The 16,269-nt window shown below is 41.1% G+C and overlaps 1 protein-coding gene across 1 annotated transcript in view; it reads left to right on the top strand.

Moving 5' to 3' along the window:
- Window positions 1-16,269, top strand: part of LOC124377073 (MAM domain-containing glycosylphosphatidylinositol anchor protein 2-like) — a 192,619-nt gene that overhangs the window by 151,018 nt on the left and 25,332 nt on the right. The window contains exon 10 of the mRNA XM_046836373.1: window positions 5,271-5,419. Coding sequence (XP_046692329.1) covers window positions 5,271-5,419 — 149 coding nt within the window. The remainder of the gene's footprint in view (window positions 1-5,270; window positions 5,420-16,269) is intronic.

Consider the following 16,269-nt stretch of genomic DNA (forward strand, 5'->3'; position numbering starts at 1 on the left):
AGGGTCTGAATACTAATGTAATGGGCTATATCATTTTTTTACTTTTTAATACATTTACAAACATTTTTTGAATGATTTTCTTTTTTACTTTGTCACTGAGTGTAGATTAATGAAAAAAAAAGAATATGAATGATTGTAGTGTCAGCCTGCAACATAAAAATAAAAAGGGAAGGGGGTTTGAATACTTATGTGTATAACATACATACATATTTTTCAGAACCTTAGGTAGAAAAACAGAAGAAGCAGCTTTTATATGCTAAAGTGGCAAACATTTAATGTGACCTCCCCTCAAACTTACAATAGCAGGAAAAGGGGGGTTCCCTTTCAGGAACTCGAGCTGCATCAAAAACGCTTCACCGTGTCCATGCTCTGATTTACATGTACAATCTATCTAACAGAAAGGGGCAACATCACTGGCAGGATGACGTCACAAAAAGGACGCTATAAAAGCACATGCGGTGGAGACGACGCTAGCTTCTAGGAGGGGAAGGTTATTGATGTCAGAGATCTCGTTGACACTCTGCTCCGCTTGGAGGTTCCGCTTGGCCTCCTGCACATGAAACCCCTCCAGTGGTGGCTCAGGGACAGAGGGTTCTCCCTGAAGGGCAACTTACTCTGCACTATAATATATACTATATACTATATATCCATATTTACAACACATCAGTGGTCTCCTACATAACACCCTTTGACTCAGGGTGCCTAAACCAGGGAGTAGACACCCTCTCAAGGCACGGGGAATGAAGGCTCCACCCAGACGTGGAGGAAGTTTTACAGAGCACAAGCAGACTTGTTTGCGACTCAAGAGACATCGCACTGTCCCCTCTGGTTTTCCCTCACACACCCGCTTGGTCTGGATGCCATGGAACATTTGTGGTTGAAGTTGCGCCTATACGCCTTTCCCACATCACACTGCTCCCGGAGTTCTGGAGAGAGTTTGCCGGGATGGAGACCATTTAGTTCTTGCGTCCCTGCGATGGATAGGCAGACCATGGTTTGCGAATCTGATAGCCCTTCTCGAGCAACCCCCTTTTGTTCACCCCTGCCCAGAATTAGAAGGCTGTGGCTGTAGCCCCAGAGGGGTCACAGCTCTTAGCTGCTGGTCTCTCTGCCGAGGTAGTGAAAACCATTCTCCAATCCAGAGCTCCCGGCATGAGGAGATTGTATGCCGCAAAATGGTGCCTGTTCACTTTGTGATGCGAGCACCACCAGTTGGATTCAGTTAACTGCCTGGTCAGTTGAGAGTTGGAGATCCTACAGGGACAGTTTGCCACAGGTTTGTCTCGCTTCACCCTGAAATGTTACGTGTTAGCTATTGCTGCTTATCAGGCTCCGCTTGCTCAGCAGTCACTGGGCAAGCACCCATTAGTGACACATTTCCTCCACGGCACCCAGATGCTGAGGCCTCGGGTGCAACCTAGAGTGCCTGTGTGGGACTCTTCATTCTGGCGTTTACTCCAGGCATGGCCAGTGCCTTCCTCTACCCCAAACTGGGGTATGTTCCTAAGGTGCCCTCGGTTCCCCCACGACCCATCGTGCTGCAGGCATTCTATCCTCCTTTTTTTATGCCTTTCTACCAGGAGAAGCTTAACCGGAACTGTGGAGAAAGTTGAAGCAGCTGTTTGTCTGCTACAGTCTCTATAAATAGGGTCTCCCTGCAAACAAGCAGACCACAGCTGGTGGATTTTGAATGCTATCTCGACTGGTACCACCTTTTCTCAGGGTAAAAGGTAAGTATACTTTAAGGCTCTTCTCTATTTTGGCACCAATGTGGTGGAATGAACTTCACCTAGATGTCCGAACAGCGGAGTCCCTGGCTATCTTCAAGTGACGGTTGAAGACTTACCTCTTCCTGAAACACTTAAACTAACACTTTCCAAGTTTGTGTTGTTGAAAAAATAAAATAAAATCTCAACTTGTAGTAACTTGAGTTGTAGGCTGATTTACCTTAAGTTTTTAATCTAATCTACCATTGTAGATTTATTCATTGCTAGTGAAATGCCACAAATGTAAATGTAAAAACTCTTATAAATCCTCTGGTCTCCCCACACCTTTCAGGGTGTGTGTGTGTGTGTGTGTGTGTTTGTGTGTGAGTGTGTGTGTGTGTGTGTGTGTGTGTGTGTGTGTGTGTGTGTGTGTGTGCTGATCCACTTTGATCTAGTTTTTGGAGTTTGCTGTGATTATCAGTTGTGGAATTTAATAGTGTGAATTTTTATGTTTAATTCAGTTGTTAGTCATAAGAAAAGAAAAACAATCCAGCTGAATGCATTTAGAATGTCCATAATCTTACATTTCGAGAAAATTGCAAATCAGTCTGCAGTGCTGCAAGTATCTCTAAATTGATTACACAGACATGAACAAATCTGTTTACTGAGGTCATTGTTATGTTTATGGAGCCAGTTGTCTTGTGTATTGAGAAAGGCACATTAACATTGTGGATTTACCCATTAAGAGATGAATAAACTGTGGTCATAAGAAGACACTTGTGGTCAGTAACGAAGCTGTCTCATACAAACCTTGCTTAATTGGTATTAAGGGGCCCAATTTGTGTCAACCAACAAAAACAAAAACATTCGACACACCATTACACTACCAGCAGCATCCTGAATTGTTGACACAAGTGTTGACACCATTGTTGATTCATGCTGTTAATGTCAAATTCGAGCCTTTTGTTTGTATGCTGCAGCAGAAATACATTCTTCAACTGTCCAGCTTCAGTCAGCCTGTGCCCAATGTAGCTTCAGATTTCTGTTCTTGGCTGACAGGAGTGGAATGCCATGTGATCCTTTGCAGCTATAGGTCTGTTGTTTTGTTTACAATCTGGGTTGATTTTTTGCTCATCATTATTATTAATATACAGCCATTTTTGTCAGAATGTTGCCAACAAAAGTGAGTACAGCCTAAGTGAGCTTGTCCAAAGTGTCAATATTTTGTGTGAGCTTTATTCCTGGGCATGGAATTCACCACAGCTGTTTGTTGCTGGGATCTTTTTCCACTCCTCCATAATGACATCACAGAGCTGCTGGATGTTAGACACATGGTGCTTTTCCACCTTCTGCTTGATGCGCCACAGGTGCTCAATAGGGTTCAGGTCTGGAAACATACTTGGCCACTCCATCACCTTCACCTTTAGCTTCCCCTGCAAGGCAGTTGGCATCTTGGCGCTGTGTTTGGGGTTGTTTTCCTGCTGGAAAACAGTGGGAGAGGAGAGCATCATGAGAGGAAAGCATCATATTCTGCTTCAGAATTTCACAGTTCATATTGGAATCCATGTTTCTTCCATGTTGTTACGTGCGGCGTATTCAGAAGAGGCTTCCCTCGGGAATGACGGCCATGCAAACCAACTTGTTGCAGTGTGCGGCGTATGCTCTGAGCACTGACATGCGGACCTTCCGCTTCTGCAACCTCTAAAGCAATAGCAGTATCACCCATGCGTCTGTTTTTTTAAAGCTAGCTTCTGCACCTGACCAACTTCTTTGATTGACCCTTGCGCTGCCTGTTCTGAGTGGAAGCCGTCTTGGAAAACCTCTGTATGACCCTGGCCACAGTGCTGTAACTATAACTTTGCCATGAGGTGCCATGTTGAGCAGCCAGTGGTCACAAAGAGAATTGGACTCCAAGTACCAAATTTTAACTGCTCTAATACAAGATATAAAAATGTTATGGTCCTGTCAAGCGGAAAAAAAACACGAACATGATGAATAGGACATGTGGCCATGCATGGATAAATGACTTACAGCTGTTATCACTTAGGGAATACTCACTTTTGTTGCCAGTTATTTATACAATAATGGCTGTACATTATGTTGAGTTATTTTTAAGGACAGTAAATCTATATTGCTATACAAGCTGCACGTTGACTACTCTAAAGTATATCTACGTTTCATTTCTATAGTAATGTCGCTTGAGAAGATAATAAATTATTGCTGAAATATGAGGGGTACACTCACTGTTGTAATATACTTTATTTGTAGAGTAGGTCTGATAAACTCAAAAATCTGCTGTTTTTCTTTAGTTAGGGAGCCACAATTCTTGTGTTAGCTTAATAAATCTGTTCTCATTTGGTGCTCTCCTTTCCCCTTGTCTTGTTCCTTACCTTTCTTCACTCCCTCTGTCTCTCTCTCACTCACTCATGGTTTTGTTGTGCCATTTGGGATGTGCTTAGGCAGCTTCCTGATGGGATTGCAATGGCCCTCCTCCCAGCCTGCAGGGCTAAATCTGCAGATCATTAAAAAGTGTCTGGGCCACCACAGCCTCTTAATAAGTCATGGCTGACATAAACACCACTGGCAGGTTTATGAGGCTGCTTGCAGAGATCAGCAACTTCACATTCCTCCACGTCAATGGCCACGCTCGCCTCCCTCACAGTTCTGTCTGTGTGTTCGTCAGCACCTGTCATGAACACAATAACTCTTTGAACACTTTGACCAAGTCATCAACTGTCAGGTTCTGGATATAAACAGATAAGCCTGAGACTCTTGATGATCCTAAGTCCATCCAAAACCAATCGTTTCTCAATCGAGATATTAAGTTATCTGGCGAGCAGCTGCTCTTTCATGTTGGTTCATAAAATTTCAAAACTCAGCAAACAAGACCTGCTTCAGACGCTTAGCTTGATTTCTGTACTCATTTGAAAATTATTTGTGTGCTGTTTTTTTGTTTGTTTGTTTCTTTTTTGCCTATACAGTATGTTCATGACATAGTGCTTTCTAAATAGTGAAACTTTGATTACCATTTTAGCCGGCGGGCATTCACACCATTAGCTTTACTACCACACCATTAACCATACTAGCTTGCATATAGCGTTTGTAAATAAAAAATAAAGGTAACATAATGTTGAATTTGGTTGCGGTTTTCATTTAATTCCATGGTACAATATAAATTCAGATCCAGTAAATAGACATTTCAAAGGGTTAGATATCATTTTGGACACACTTGGTGTTAGATACTTTTCCTATTTTATTAATGAGCTACATTAATGTCCAATTTAAATACATATAAATAGATAAAGATAACTGTTCTTTATCTACACCCACATTGGGTTAACATAATACTTATAAACATTGCATTAATTAAGTTTTAACATAAGACTCTAATCCCAGATTTTCTCTATGTAAACTGTAAGCAATGTTTATGAATGTGTTATAAAGGTTATTTTTATTTTATCTTTGGATATGTATGCATGCAGGTTATTTACATTGCCTGTATGATAAATGGTGCATACTATTACATATAAGATAAGTCAGATTTTGTCTGTTTTCCCTCTACAGGAAAAGCTTATGCTCCAGAGTTCTACTATGATACCTATAGTCCTCTGTGGCAGAACCGTCCCCGGGTTTATGGCTATAAGCTGCAGTGGACACAGATGAACCCTGATACAGTGGACCGTATCATGGCTTATCGTCTTGGCATACGACAAGTAAGCACTTATATACTGTATTTATAGCAATTTTTTAAATGGAGTTTGTCATTTATGCTCAAAAGTTTCTCTCAAACTTGTTCATCTTTATAACCTTTTACATGCAATTTATGAACCAGTATACCATTACTGAACATGTGCAGTAAGAATGTCTCCAGGTTACGTTGTTACCATGGTTCCCAGAGGGAACGAGACGCTGTGTCAACAACATAGCTGTGGACAATGTGGAAGCATTCCCAAAGCATTGTTGACATAGCTCGAGTTCCTAAAGGGGGTACCAATGAGAACTAAGGAAATTTACGTCTACACAGAAGTAACACAAGTAAATTTACTAAAACATTGAAATAATAGAACTCTTTAAAAAAAAGGCTGCTGCATGAGCAAATAAAATTCAAACGTGACACAAAAGTTGCAAAGAGAATTCAGACCAATTTCTTGAGCCCTGTAAGTCTGATCATGTATTGAGAAAAACAAACATGAAGTGGGCTACAATTAATGTTCTCTATTTATCAAGCTGTCTACCGGTAGAAGCATGGAGATGTTTAGATGAGATGGCAGTGGAGTTTCTAACCTGATTGTTGGGAGAGGATGCCTGAAGAATGGAGAAGGAGTGTGCTGGTACTGGGTTTTTAAGAATAAGGGAGATGGGCAGACCTGCAGTAACTACAGGGGAATAAAGTTGATCAGTCACACCATGAAGTTATGGGAAAGAGTAGTGGAAGCCAGGCTGAGGGAAGAGGTGACCATCTGTGAGCAACAGTATGGTTTCATGCCGAGCAAGAGCACCACAGATGCATTATTTGCTTTAAAAATGTTGATGGAGATGTATGTAGAAGGTCAGAAGGAGTTGCATTGTGTGTTTGTGGATTTATAGAAAGCATACTACAGGGTGCCAAGAGAGGAGTTGTGGTATTGTATGAGGAAGTCAGGTGTGTCAGAGAAGTATGTGAGGGTGGTGCAGGACATGTATGAGTGTGACAGCAGTGAAGTGTGCAGTAGGAACGACAGACTGGTTCAAGGTGGAGGTTGGACTGCATTAAGGATTGGCTCTAAGCCCTTTCCGGTTTGCAGTGTTGAAGGATAGGTTGACAGACGAGATCAGACAGGAGTCTCTGTGGACTTTGATGTTTGCGGATGATATTGTGATTTGTGGTGAGAGTAGGGAGCAGGTGGAGAAGAGCCTGGAGAGGTGGAGGTACGTGCTGGAGAGAAGGAAAAGGAAAGTCAGTAGGAGTAAGACAGAGTACATGTGTGTGAATGAGAGGGAGGCAGTGGAGTGGTACAGTTGAAGGGAGAAGAGGTGAAGAAAGGTGGAGGAGTTCAGGTACCTGGGGTCAATAGTGCAAAGTAATGGAGAGTGTGTTAGAGAAGTGAAGAAAAGTTTCAGGCAGAGTGGAGTGGGTGGAGAAGAGTGGCAGGAGTGATTTGTGATAGAAGAGTATCTGCAAGAGTGAAAGGGAAAGTTTATAGGACTGTGGTGAGACCTGTGGCATTGACTAAAAGACAGGAGGTGGAGCTGGAGGTAGCAGAGTTGAAAATGTTGAGATTTTCATTAGGAGGTATGAGGATGGACAGGATTAGAAACAAGTTTGTTAGAGGGAAAGCGCATGTAGGACGTTTTGGAGACAAGGTGAGGGAGGCGCGATTAAGTTGGTTTGGACATGTGCAGAGGAGGGACATGGGGTATATTGGTTGAAGAATGCTGAGGATGGAGCCACCAGGAAGAAGGAAAAGAGAAAGACCAAGGAGGAGGTTTATGGATGTGGTGAGGGAAGACATGCAGGTAGTTGGTTTAAAAGAGGCAGATGTAGAGGACAGACTATTATGTAGACAGATGATTCTCTGTGGCGACCCCTAACAAGAGCAGCCGAAATAAGGATAAATCTGTCTACGATCATTTTTATAAGCATTTACTCAAGAAAGTTTGTATTTATGAAAATCCCGTAAATGTAGGGGAAAAAACATTCCTTTCCTACTCAATCTCATGAGTATGTGAACATTCATGCATAAGAACACTAATATAAACCTCAATTTCATCAACTACAGATCATATAATCTGCATAGATTGCACTTTTATGATGCAATATATTTTATATGGATTATACTGTCAAATTTAAATTGCTTGTGTTTATTATATTTATAGCATTTAGCAGATTAATTTATCCAGAGTCTTTTGGAGTCTCTATTGGAAATTCCACTAATTCAAATTTTCCATTAAGCCAGTATAGGAAGAATAGCATTAAGTAATGTTTGTAACAATCAGCTGTTATTATACTGCCATTAAATATAGAATATTCAAATAAAGCGAGCCAACACAAACCCATTAATCAACTAATATGTGTTTTCATTTATGACAAATAAATGGAGAATGGGCAGATCTGTCTTTGCATAGCTGTTAACTATAAACCTGTAAAACTATAAATATCTCAGTGCATGGAAGATTTATTGTTATTATTATTATTATTATTATTATTATTACTATTATTAGGTATTTTATTGGCATAGAAGTAAGTCAAAATAACATTTCTCGTGTCTGCCCTGATTGACAACTAAAATAATGGAAATAATGTGTGCTTTACTTTTTGCCTGATGCGATGCTTCCTTTGACCCTGTGCAGGCACATTTCAAATTGTAAGTCAGAAAAAAAAAGCATGAAAGATTTCTCAGAAACAGTAGTGCTCTGAAATGCATCTTCAAACCCATGATTCTCTTCTTTTTTTATATTCACTCTATCTGCATCAGTGAGAAGACAGTGAATGTAGCTAAAATTACTAGTTCAAGTTCCGTAGTTTATATCTCAATATATATGTTCCTTTCTCTGACTTGCTCTGTCTTTCTTTCGTTATGATATGCTCATGACAGTGATTGAAGTCCTGGTTTAAGAGTACTGTCTCTCTAGCTATATTTGTCATCCCTCAATGACACTTGGGGGAGAAAAAGATGGTGGACATTTGTTATAAAGGGTAAAGGACTGCATTGAAATACTCTCTTTTATTATTGTATACATAGAAAATAATCTATTATATTGAACAATTTAAAACAGATGTATTTGTACCATATATATACACATGCATGTGAAATGTAAAGGTGAATATTGTTGTAATCATTTAGGCTGGAGACTGGTGCTGAATGTTCAAAAGGCAAAACAAAGTGACATTATTAATCATTCATCCTAATGCAGTAAATGCAAGTCATTAAACATTGAAAGCTTTAAGTAATAAGCATTGATTCTACATTAGGAGAGAGGATTCATTGGGATTTGTATCTCAGAGCAACAAGAAAATATGAATCTAATTTTGTCCTTTAGAAATAATAACTTTATCTAATATTATTACTTTACATGAGTGATCTTTTAAATTGGCTTTTTTATTATTTATTCATAATGCTGAATACCCAAGATATTTTGTAAGTATTTTCATGAGGAAAAAAAAATGTCTTGTAGTTCTCACTTATTCGTTTTCTCAGGGGTGGCAATAATCAAGAGGTAAATATTTGTGTTCATTAAGCTGCAATATTACAAATATAGTTGGTATGAAATCTTTGCCAGGATTGTGAGCAAGAACGAATTGCGAAGTGGATAAAAGGAAGTTGTGCTGCACCTCAGGGGCACACACAGTATGTATCACAATGAGTTACATTTGAGTTACGGCTGAGGTCAAAGGGCCTGCTCAGGGTTAGGAAAAACACATTTTGGCAGTTTCTTCCCCCTGTGTGGAGAGCATCGTGAAGGGGATGGATGTCGACGAATCCGCTGACAGCCATTCTCAGCCAGTCCTTTTTTGAGGAGCTCATGGAGGTAGTTACTTATTGTAGTAAGCTAAATATTGCTTGGCCAGACAAGAAGCAGGAACAACGTCTGCTTATCACGCTGGATGAGTGGTTTTTCTGACCTACGTCACTGCCTTCATGCCCTTTTTTCTGACCTGCACATTGTGGTGTTCAGGTCCTGGAGCAGGCCATATTCGGCCCACCTCTTCAGTCCCAATGTCTCTCTACACTAACGTAGTGGGTCTGAAAGAGTGCGGTTATGGGACGATGCCCCGGGTTGAAGAGAAGCTGGCTGGCTATTTCTCCCTGGGTGCTGCATCATCCCTTAAGGCCCCTGTACTGTCCACCAAGCCCCTTCAGACTTCCTTGTCCTTGGTGAGCAAGGCTTAGCCCATGGCAGTGCTGCATGCTTATCAGGCTGACCTGCTACGGGAGCTGGATGAGAAAGCTATTGCAGGGGCTGACAATGTCCAAGGGCTATGTCTAAGGACTGGTTTGTCACTATAGATCTAAAAGATGATTATTTTCACATATCCATGCTTTCTTTACCCAGGAAGTTCCTAAGGTTTGCTTTCAGGCCTGAATCTCACCAATATCGGGTCTATCCTTCGGCCTTGCGCTTTTACCCCACACCTTTACAAAGTGTGTGGATGTGGCTCTGGCTCCACTGAGACTCCAGGGCATCCGCATACTGAACTATATCGACAACTGGTTGATATTAGCGAGATCGGAGCACCTGATGACCCGGCATCAAGATGGCATTCTCGCTCATATAAAGATAAAGGGGATAAGACTGAATGCCAAGAAATGTGTGCTTTCTCCGGTACAGAGCATCACCTATCTGGGTATAGTGTGGGATTTGACCATTATGTGGGTGCAGCTGTCTCCTGCATGAGTCAAGTCTATCCTTACTGCCATCAAGAGAGTGAGAGAAGGACAGCTACTCACTGTGAAGCAGTAAAGTATGATGAATCTGATGGCAGCTGCATCCAATGTGGTGCCTCCCTTTACATGTGACCCCTAATGTGGTGGCTCAGGGACAGAGGGTCTTCACGTAATGTTAACGACAAATGCCTCCCTCACATGTTGGGGTGGTCATGAGTGGCCGCTCCACCCAAGGTCTATGTAAAGGCCCCATCTCTCATTGCATCTGCCTTGAATTGCTGGAGGTGCTTTTATCGTTTAAGCATTTTCTCTTAGACCTAAGGGACCATAATGTGCTGGTCTGTACGGACCTACATGAACCTGCGCTCTCACCTCCTTTACAAGCTGGCATGACAGATCCTCCTGTGGGCTCAAGGGTAAACCTGGTAAACCTTCCTCGAACACCCTCCCTGGGAGATTCCTCCCAGGAGGGACCTTCTTTCTCTGAGCTGTGGCCCCTTAGGGGGCACAGTTCTTAGCTGCTGGTCTTTTGGCCTATGTCATAGTGACCATTCCCCAATTTAGAGCTCCCTCCACAAGGGGTTGTATGCTACGAAGTGACACCTGTTCACTACATGGTGCGTAGGTCACCACTTAGACCCAGTTAACCGCCTGGTTGGCCCAGTGCTGGAATTTCTTCAAGAATGGTTTGCCAAAGGGTTGTCTCCTTACACCCTAAATCTTTACGTGTCCACTATTGTGGCTTATCATGCTCCGCTTGCAGAGGAGTCACTAGAGAAAAACCTCAAAAGGCCATGTACTCTGGGGTACCTCTCCAAGACATTTGCAACGCTGTGTGCTGGTCAACCTGACTGACCTTCATGCCACTCCTGGCCCCTCTGTTCTTTCACCTAGCTGTGCCCATCCACATTAGGCAGAGATTGGTCAGTCTGGTGATATTGGACACTCGTTCCCAAGGCGTTGTTGACACAGCTCAAGTTCCTGAAAGGGAACGTCTCAAGGTTACATGTGTAACCCTGGTTCCCTGAGGGAACGAGATGCTGCGTCTCCATGCCACACTGCCATTAAGCACACGCTTATAAGAGAGCGGTTCCTTTACCACATGTTATTTAGCTTTCTTCCTGTAGAGCTTGGTCATGCAGAAGCATTTCCATAGCATTCTTGACGCAGCGTTTTGTTCCCTCAGGGAACCAGGTTTACATACGTAACCTTGAGACAGTGTATGAGATTACAGACTTATCTGCATGCCATCAGTTTCCCCTGGGGTTCGAGCACAGGGCAATTAAGGCCAGGCTGTTGCAACAGTGTCTAGGTCAGTAGTAGTTAAAAGGCAGTGCAGGATTTATTTATTTATTTGTTTGCTTGTTTAAGTATTATGCATTTTTTTTTTTTTTTTTTAATTCTTGATGTCTTCAACTCTTTTCATATGGCCTTTTTTTTTTTTTGGCAAAAATCTAACTACATCCTTTCTAACAGGCTGAAATGATTAAACATGAATGAAAATGCAAGGTTGGTGCGCTACAAGGAGATTCTTCGTAAATAAATAACTGTCTCCAACTCCCTGATGCTCAACACTGTGCTGTAGCACAGCAACCAGAAGCCTTGCACGTGGAGGGATATGCTGCTATTTATAGCCCAGTGCAGCCTGTTCCTCACCGTTTCCCCAGCATTATTAGCATTTTGCCCTCACTACAGCCGTTGAAATTATAGTAAAAGCTGCTGGGCTTTGCAGCTCTATAATGGATGATTTTTCTCTTATCTACGACTGTCGTTCGTCAGGCAGGCATGAATGGAAAAATCACTTAAAAGACTTGGACGCAGTTCTCATAAAGTGAAAATCACCTTGACTATCTGATGCGCTGGCCTGATTTGCTTTTGCATCTTGCTTTCCTTATCATCCTGACTGCATTAGCCACGCCCCCTCAGTGTTTTTATTCTTCTTATCAGCATGCAGGGCTCGGAGAGCGCGATCGATACATGCCACGGTAATTACATACGGGTTGTTTGGTTCAGGCACTGCTATTTCCACGACGGCACTTTGATTAGTGTTCCGTGTTTTTTTTTTTTCCAACTCCTCTGGCACTCTCTTTGATCAGATTCTTCTGTTCTGAGTTCTTATAAAGTTCTTATGAACCAGCTCATCACGAAAACAGGATGACAGTCTGGGGAAAAAACGATTCGCATCGTCATTAGGACAGTTAAAGAGATGCTATCTGAAGACAGAAACCGAGCCAAATAATAAGCTCTTATAAATCTCACTAAGACTAATTACTGCTAAACATTGCACTGTTTGTGCATGATTAACATTCCTAGGATAACTAATAGAATGTATTAGAAAGCCATTGCAATCACATGGAATAGAAAATTTTGCTTAATTTAAATTTGATGGCGTGTTGCTCTTGCACCAAGCTTGGCGTTTAACACAACCATCTGCTCTCAACTGCTGTGCGCGCACTTAAACACGCTGATCCAATTAATTCTCATTCCAGGCAGGAAGGCACGATTGGATGTGAGTGGCAAGTGAAGGTAAGGGCAGCCACCAAATTATTGGGGCGATTACCAATAACAAAACAACGCTTTTTCTATTTTACCTAGGCCCAGTCTAACAAAAGCTATCTCCTCTTGCCTTGGCATCTTCAATTAAAGGTTTATTTCAGTGTGCTTTCACTGTATCAGCACAGATTATGGCAAGATTGACCAGCTTTCTGCTTTAGAATGTCTGTTTATTCGGGGTCAAGTGTACTAAAAATGGAGGAAAAGACTTTAAAAAAAAAAAACCCAATGACATAATTTCAGTTTTTGAATGTCTTTATCAAAAAGGTCAGAATGTCCAGTTTAATCTAAGGATTCATATAATGCTGATGCACTGAGCTAATGAGCAAAAGGCTTCAGCTGTCTTACATCATGTGCTACACTGCAGGAATAACTCAAGCAGACCGACACCATCATACCTTATCAAATTAGAAATAGTGAGGAAACTATTGTGGTTTGACCAGGCCATCCATAACTCTGCAATCATTTTAAGCTCTAATTTAGATTGTCCCCATTAAGGCTAACTGAATTCAATGCATTCATTATACTTTTTGTGTAAATGTCAGCAAACTACACTTCAGAGAGAACAAAAAAATCTATTGCTTGGGAAAACTCATACAAGTTTAATAAAGACTTGGGGAAGTAAAGGCAGGCTGGCAAAGTAAGTTTTATTCTGTTTATTTTGCTTCTTGTTGCTTCTCTTTATCTTGACCTCAGCTCAGAGCTATTGTTCCTAATATTCGGTATTGCATGTGAATTTCAGTAAGATCAATTTTTTTGCAGTGGGATTTGTGATTGAGTACCACAATCTTTGTCTGCAAGGCTGTTTATCATGATGCAACAAAGCTATCTTGAGGCGTCTGTCATGTTCAGAAGAATACATTGAGGATGATTTATGATAAATCCCTTGTTCTATAGGTATTCATCAGCAAGGCTTATGTTTTGTGATTTCATTCCATTATGGTTGGTTGTTATAATTATAAAGTAATCTTGGATCTCTAGTCTGATTTATTATTAAAAGAGCAGATAAGGATACTGCATCAGTCTCAAGAGGAAATTAGAGGGTCTTATATTATGTAGTGGTAATATGTTAGTACCTGTTGTATATAACCTGTATATACTGAAAACAATTCATATATATATATATATATATATATATATATATATATATATATATATATATATATATATATACAGTACAGACCAAAAGTTTGGACACACCTTCTCATTCAAAGAGTTTTCTTTATTTTCATGACTAGGAAAATTGTAGATTCACACTGAAGGCATCAAAACTATGAATTAACACATGTGGAATTATATATGGAATTATATACATAACAAAAAAGTGTGAAACAACTGAAAAATGTCATATTCTAGGTTCTTCAAAGTAGCCACCTTTTGCTTTGATTACTGCTTTGCACACTCTTGGCATTCTCTTGATGAGCTTCAAGAGGTAGTCACCTGAAATGGTCTTCCAACAGTCTTGAAGGAGTTCCCAGAGAGATGCTTGGCACTTGTTGGCCCTTTTGCCTTTACTCTGCGGTCCAGCTCACCCCTAAACCATCGATTGGGTTCAGGTCCGGTGACTGTGGAGGCCAGGACCTGGCTATATATATATACAGTGAGGAAAATAAGTATTTGAACACCCTGCTATTTTGCAAGTTCTCCCACTTAGAAATCATGGAGGGTCTGAAATTGTCATCGAGGTGCATGTCCACTGTGAGAGACATAATCTAAAAAAAATCCAGAAATCACAATATATGATTTTTAAACTATTTATTTGTATGATACAGCTGCAAATAAGTATTTGAACACCTGTCTATCAGCTAGAATTCTGACCCTCAAAGACCTGTTAGTCTGCCTTTAAAATGTCCACCTCCACTACATTTATTATCCTAAATTAGATGCACCTGTTTGAGGTCGTTAGCTGCATAAAGTGAAAACCCCATACAATCAGTAAGAATCCAACTACTAACATGGCCAAGACCAAAGAGCTGTCCAAAGACACTAGAGACAAAATTGTACACCTCCACAAGGCTGGAAAGGGCTACGGGAAATTGCCAAGCAGCTTGGTGAAAAAGGTCCACTGTTGGAGCAATCATTAGAAAATGGAAGAAGCTAAACATGACTGTCAATCTCCTCGGACTGGGGCTCCATGCAAGATCTCACCGTGGGGTCTCAATGATCCTAAGGAAGGTGAGAAATCAGCCCAGAACTACACGGGAGGAGCTGGTCAATGACCTGAAAAGAGCTGGGACCACCGTTTCCAAGGTTACTGTTGGTAATACACTAAGACGTCATGGTTTGAAATCATGCATGGCACGGAAGGTTCCCCTGCTTAAACCAGCACATGTCCAGGCACGTCTTAAGTTTGCCAATGACCATTTGGATGATCCAGAGGAGTCATGGGAGAAAGTCATGTGGTCAGATGAGACCAAAATAGAACTTTTGGGTCATAATTCCACTAAACGTGTTTGGAGGAAGAAGAATGATGAGTACCATCCCAAGAACACCATCCCTACTGTGAAGCATGGGGGTGGTAGCATCATGCTTTGGGGTGTTTTTCTGCACATGGGACAGGGCGACTGCACTGTATTAAGGAGAGGATGACCGGGGCCACGTATTGCGAGATTTTGGGGAACAACCTCCTTCCCTCAGTTAGAGCATTGAAGATGGGTCGAGGCTGGGTCTTCCAACATGACAATGACCAAGCACACAGCCAGGATAACCAAGGAGTGGCTCTGTAAGAAGCATATCAAGGTTCTGGCATGGCCTAGCCAGTCTCCAGACCTAAACCCAATAGAGAATCTTTGAGGAGCTCAAACCCGTGTTTCTCAGTGACAGGCCAGAAACCTGACTGATCTAGAGAAGATCTGTGTGGAGGAGTGGGCCAAAATCCCTCCTGCAGTGTGTGCAAACCTGGTGAAAACTACAGGAAACGTTTGACCTCTGTAATTGCAAACAAAGGCTACTGTACCAAATATTAACATTGACTTTCTCAGGTGTTCAAATACTTATTTGCAGCTGTATCATACAAATAAATAGTTTAAAAATCATATATTGTGATTTCTGGATTTTTTTTTTTAGATTATGTCTCTCACAGTGGACATGCACCTACGATGACAATTTCAGACCCCTCCATGATTTCTAAGTGGGAGAACTTGCAAAATAGCAGGGTGTTCAAATACTTATTTTCCTCACTGTATACATATAAATGTAAAATCTGTGAAAACACTGGATGTTCAACATGGCACTTCATGGCAAATAACTCTCTGGGGATTTGAGATTAAGAATTGTTGCTCTTCACAAAGTTGGCCTAGGCTATAAGAAGATCAGTAACATCCTGATTCTGAGTTACAGTGCGGTCATACAAAGGTTTTCCAAGACGTGTTCCACTGAGAAAAGGCATCGCAAGGGTCCATCAAAGATGTTGAGTCCTTATGCTGTGCATCAGGTGCAGAAGCTGGCTTCAAAAAGCATTGTTTTAGAGGTTGCACAAGTGGAAGGTCCACTTGTCAGTGCTCTGTCCAAATATATATATATATATATATATATATATATATATATATATATATATATATATATATATATATATATATATAGTATAATCACCAATATTTTTACACATCCTGATTCCCATGTAATAAAATCATGACTGAATAATC

The sequence above is a fragment of the Silurus meridionalis genome, chromosome 23 (genome assembly GCF_014805685.1).
Source record: "Silurus meridionalis isolate SWU-2019-XX chromosome 23, ASM1480568v1, whole genome shotgun sequence".
NCBI classification, from domain to species: domain Eukaryota; kingdom Metazoa; phylum Chordata; class Actinopteri; order Siluriformes; family Siluridae; genus Silurus; species Silurus meridionalis.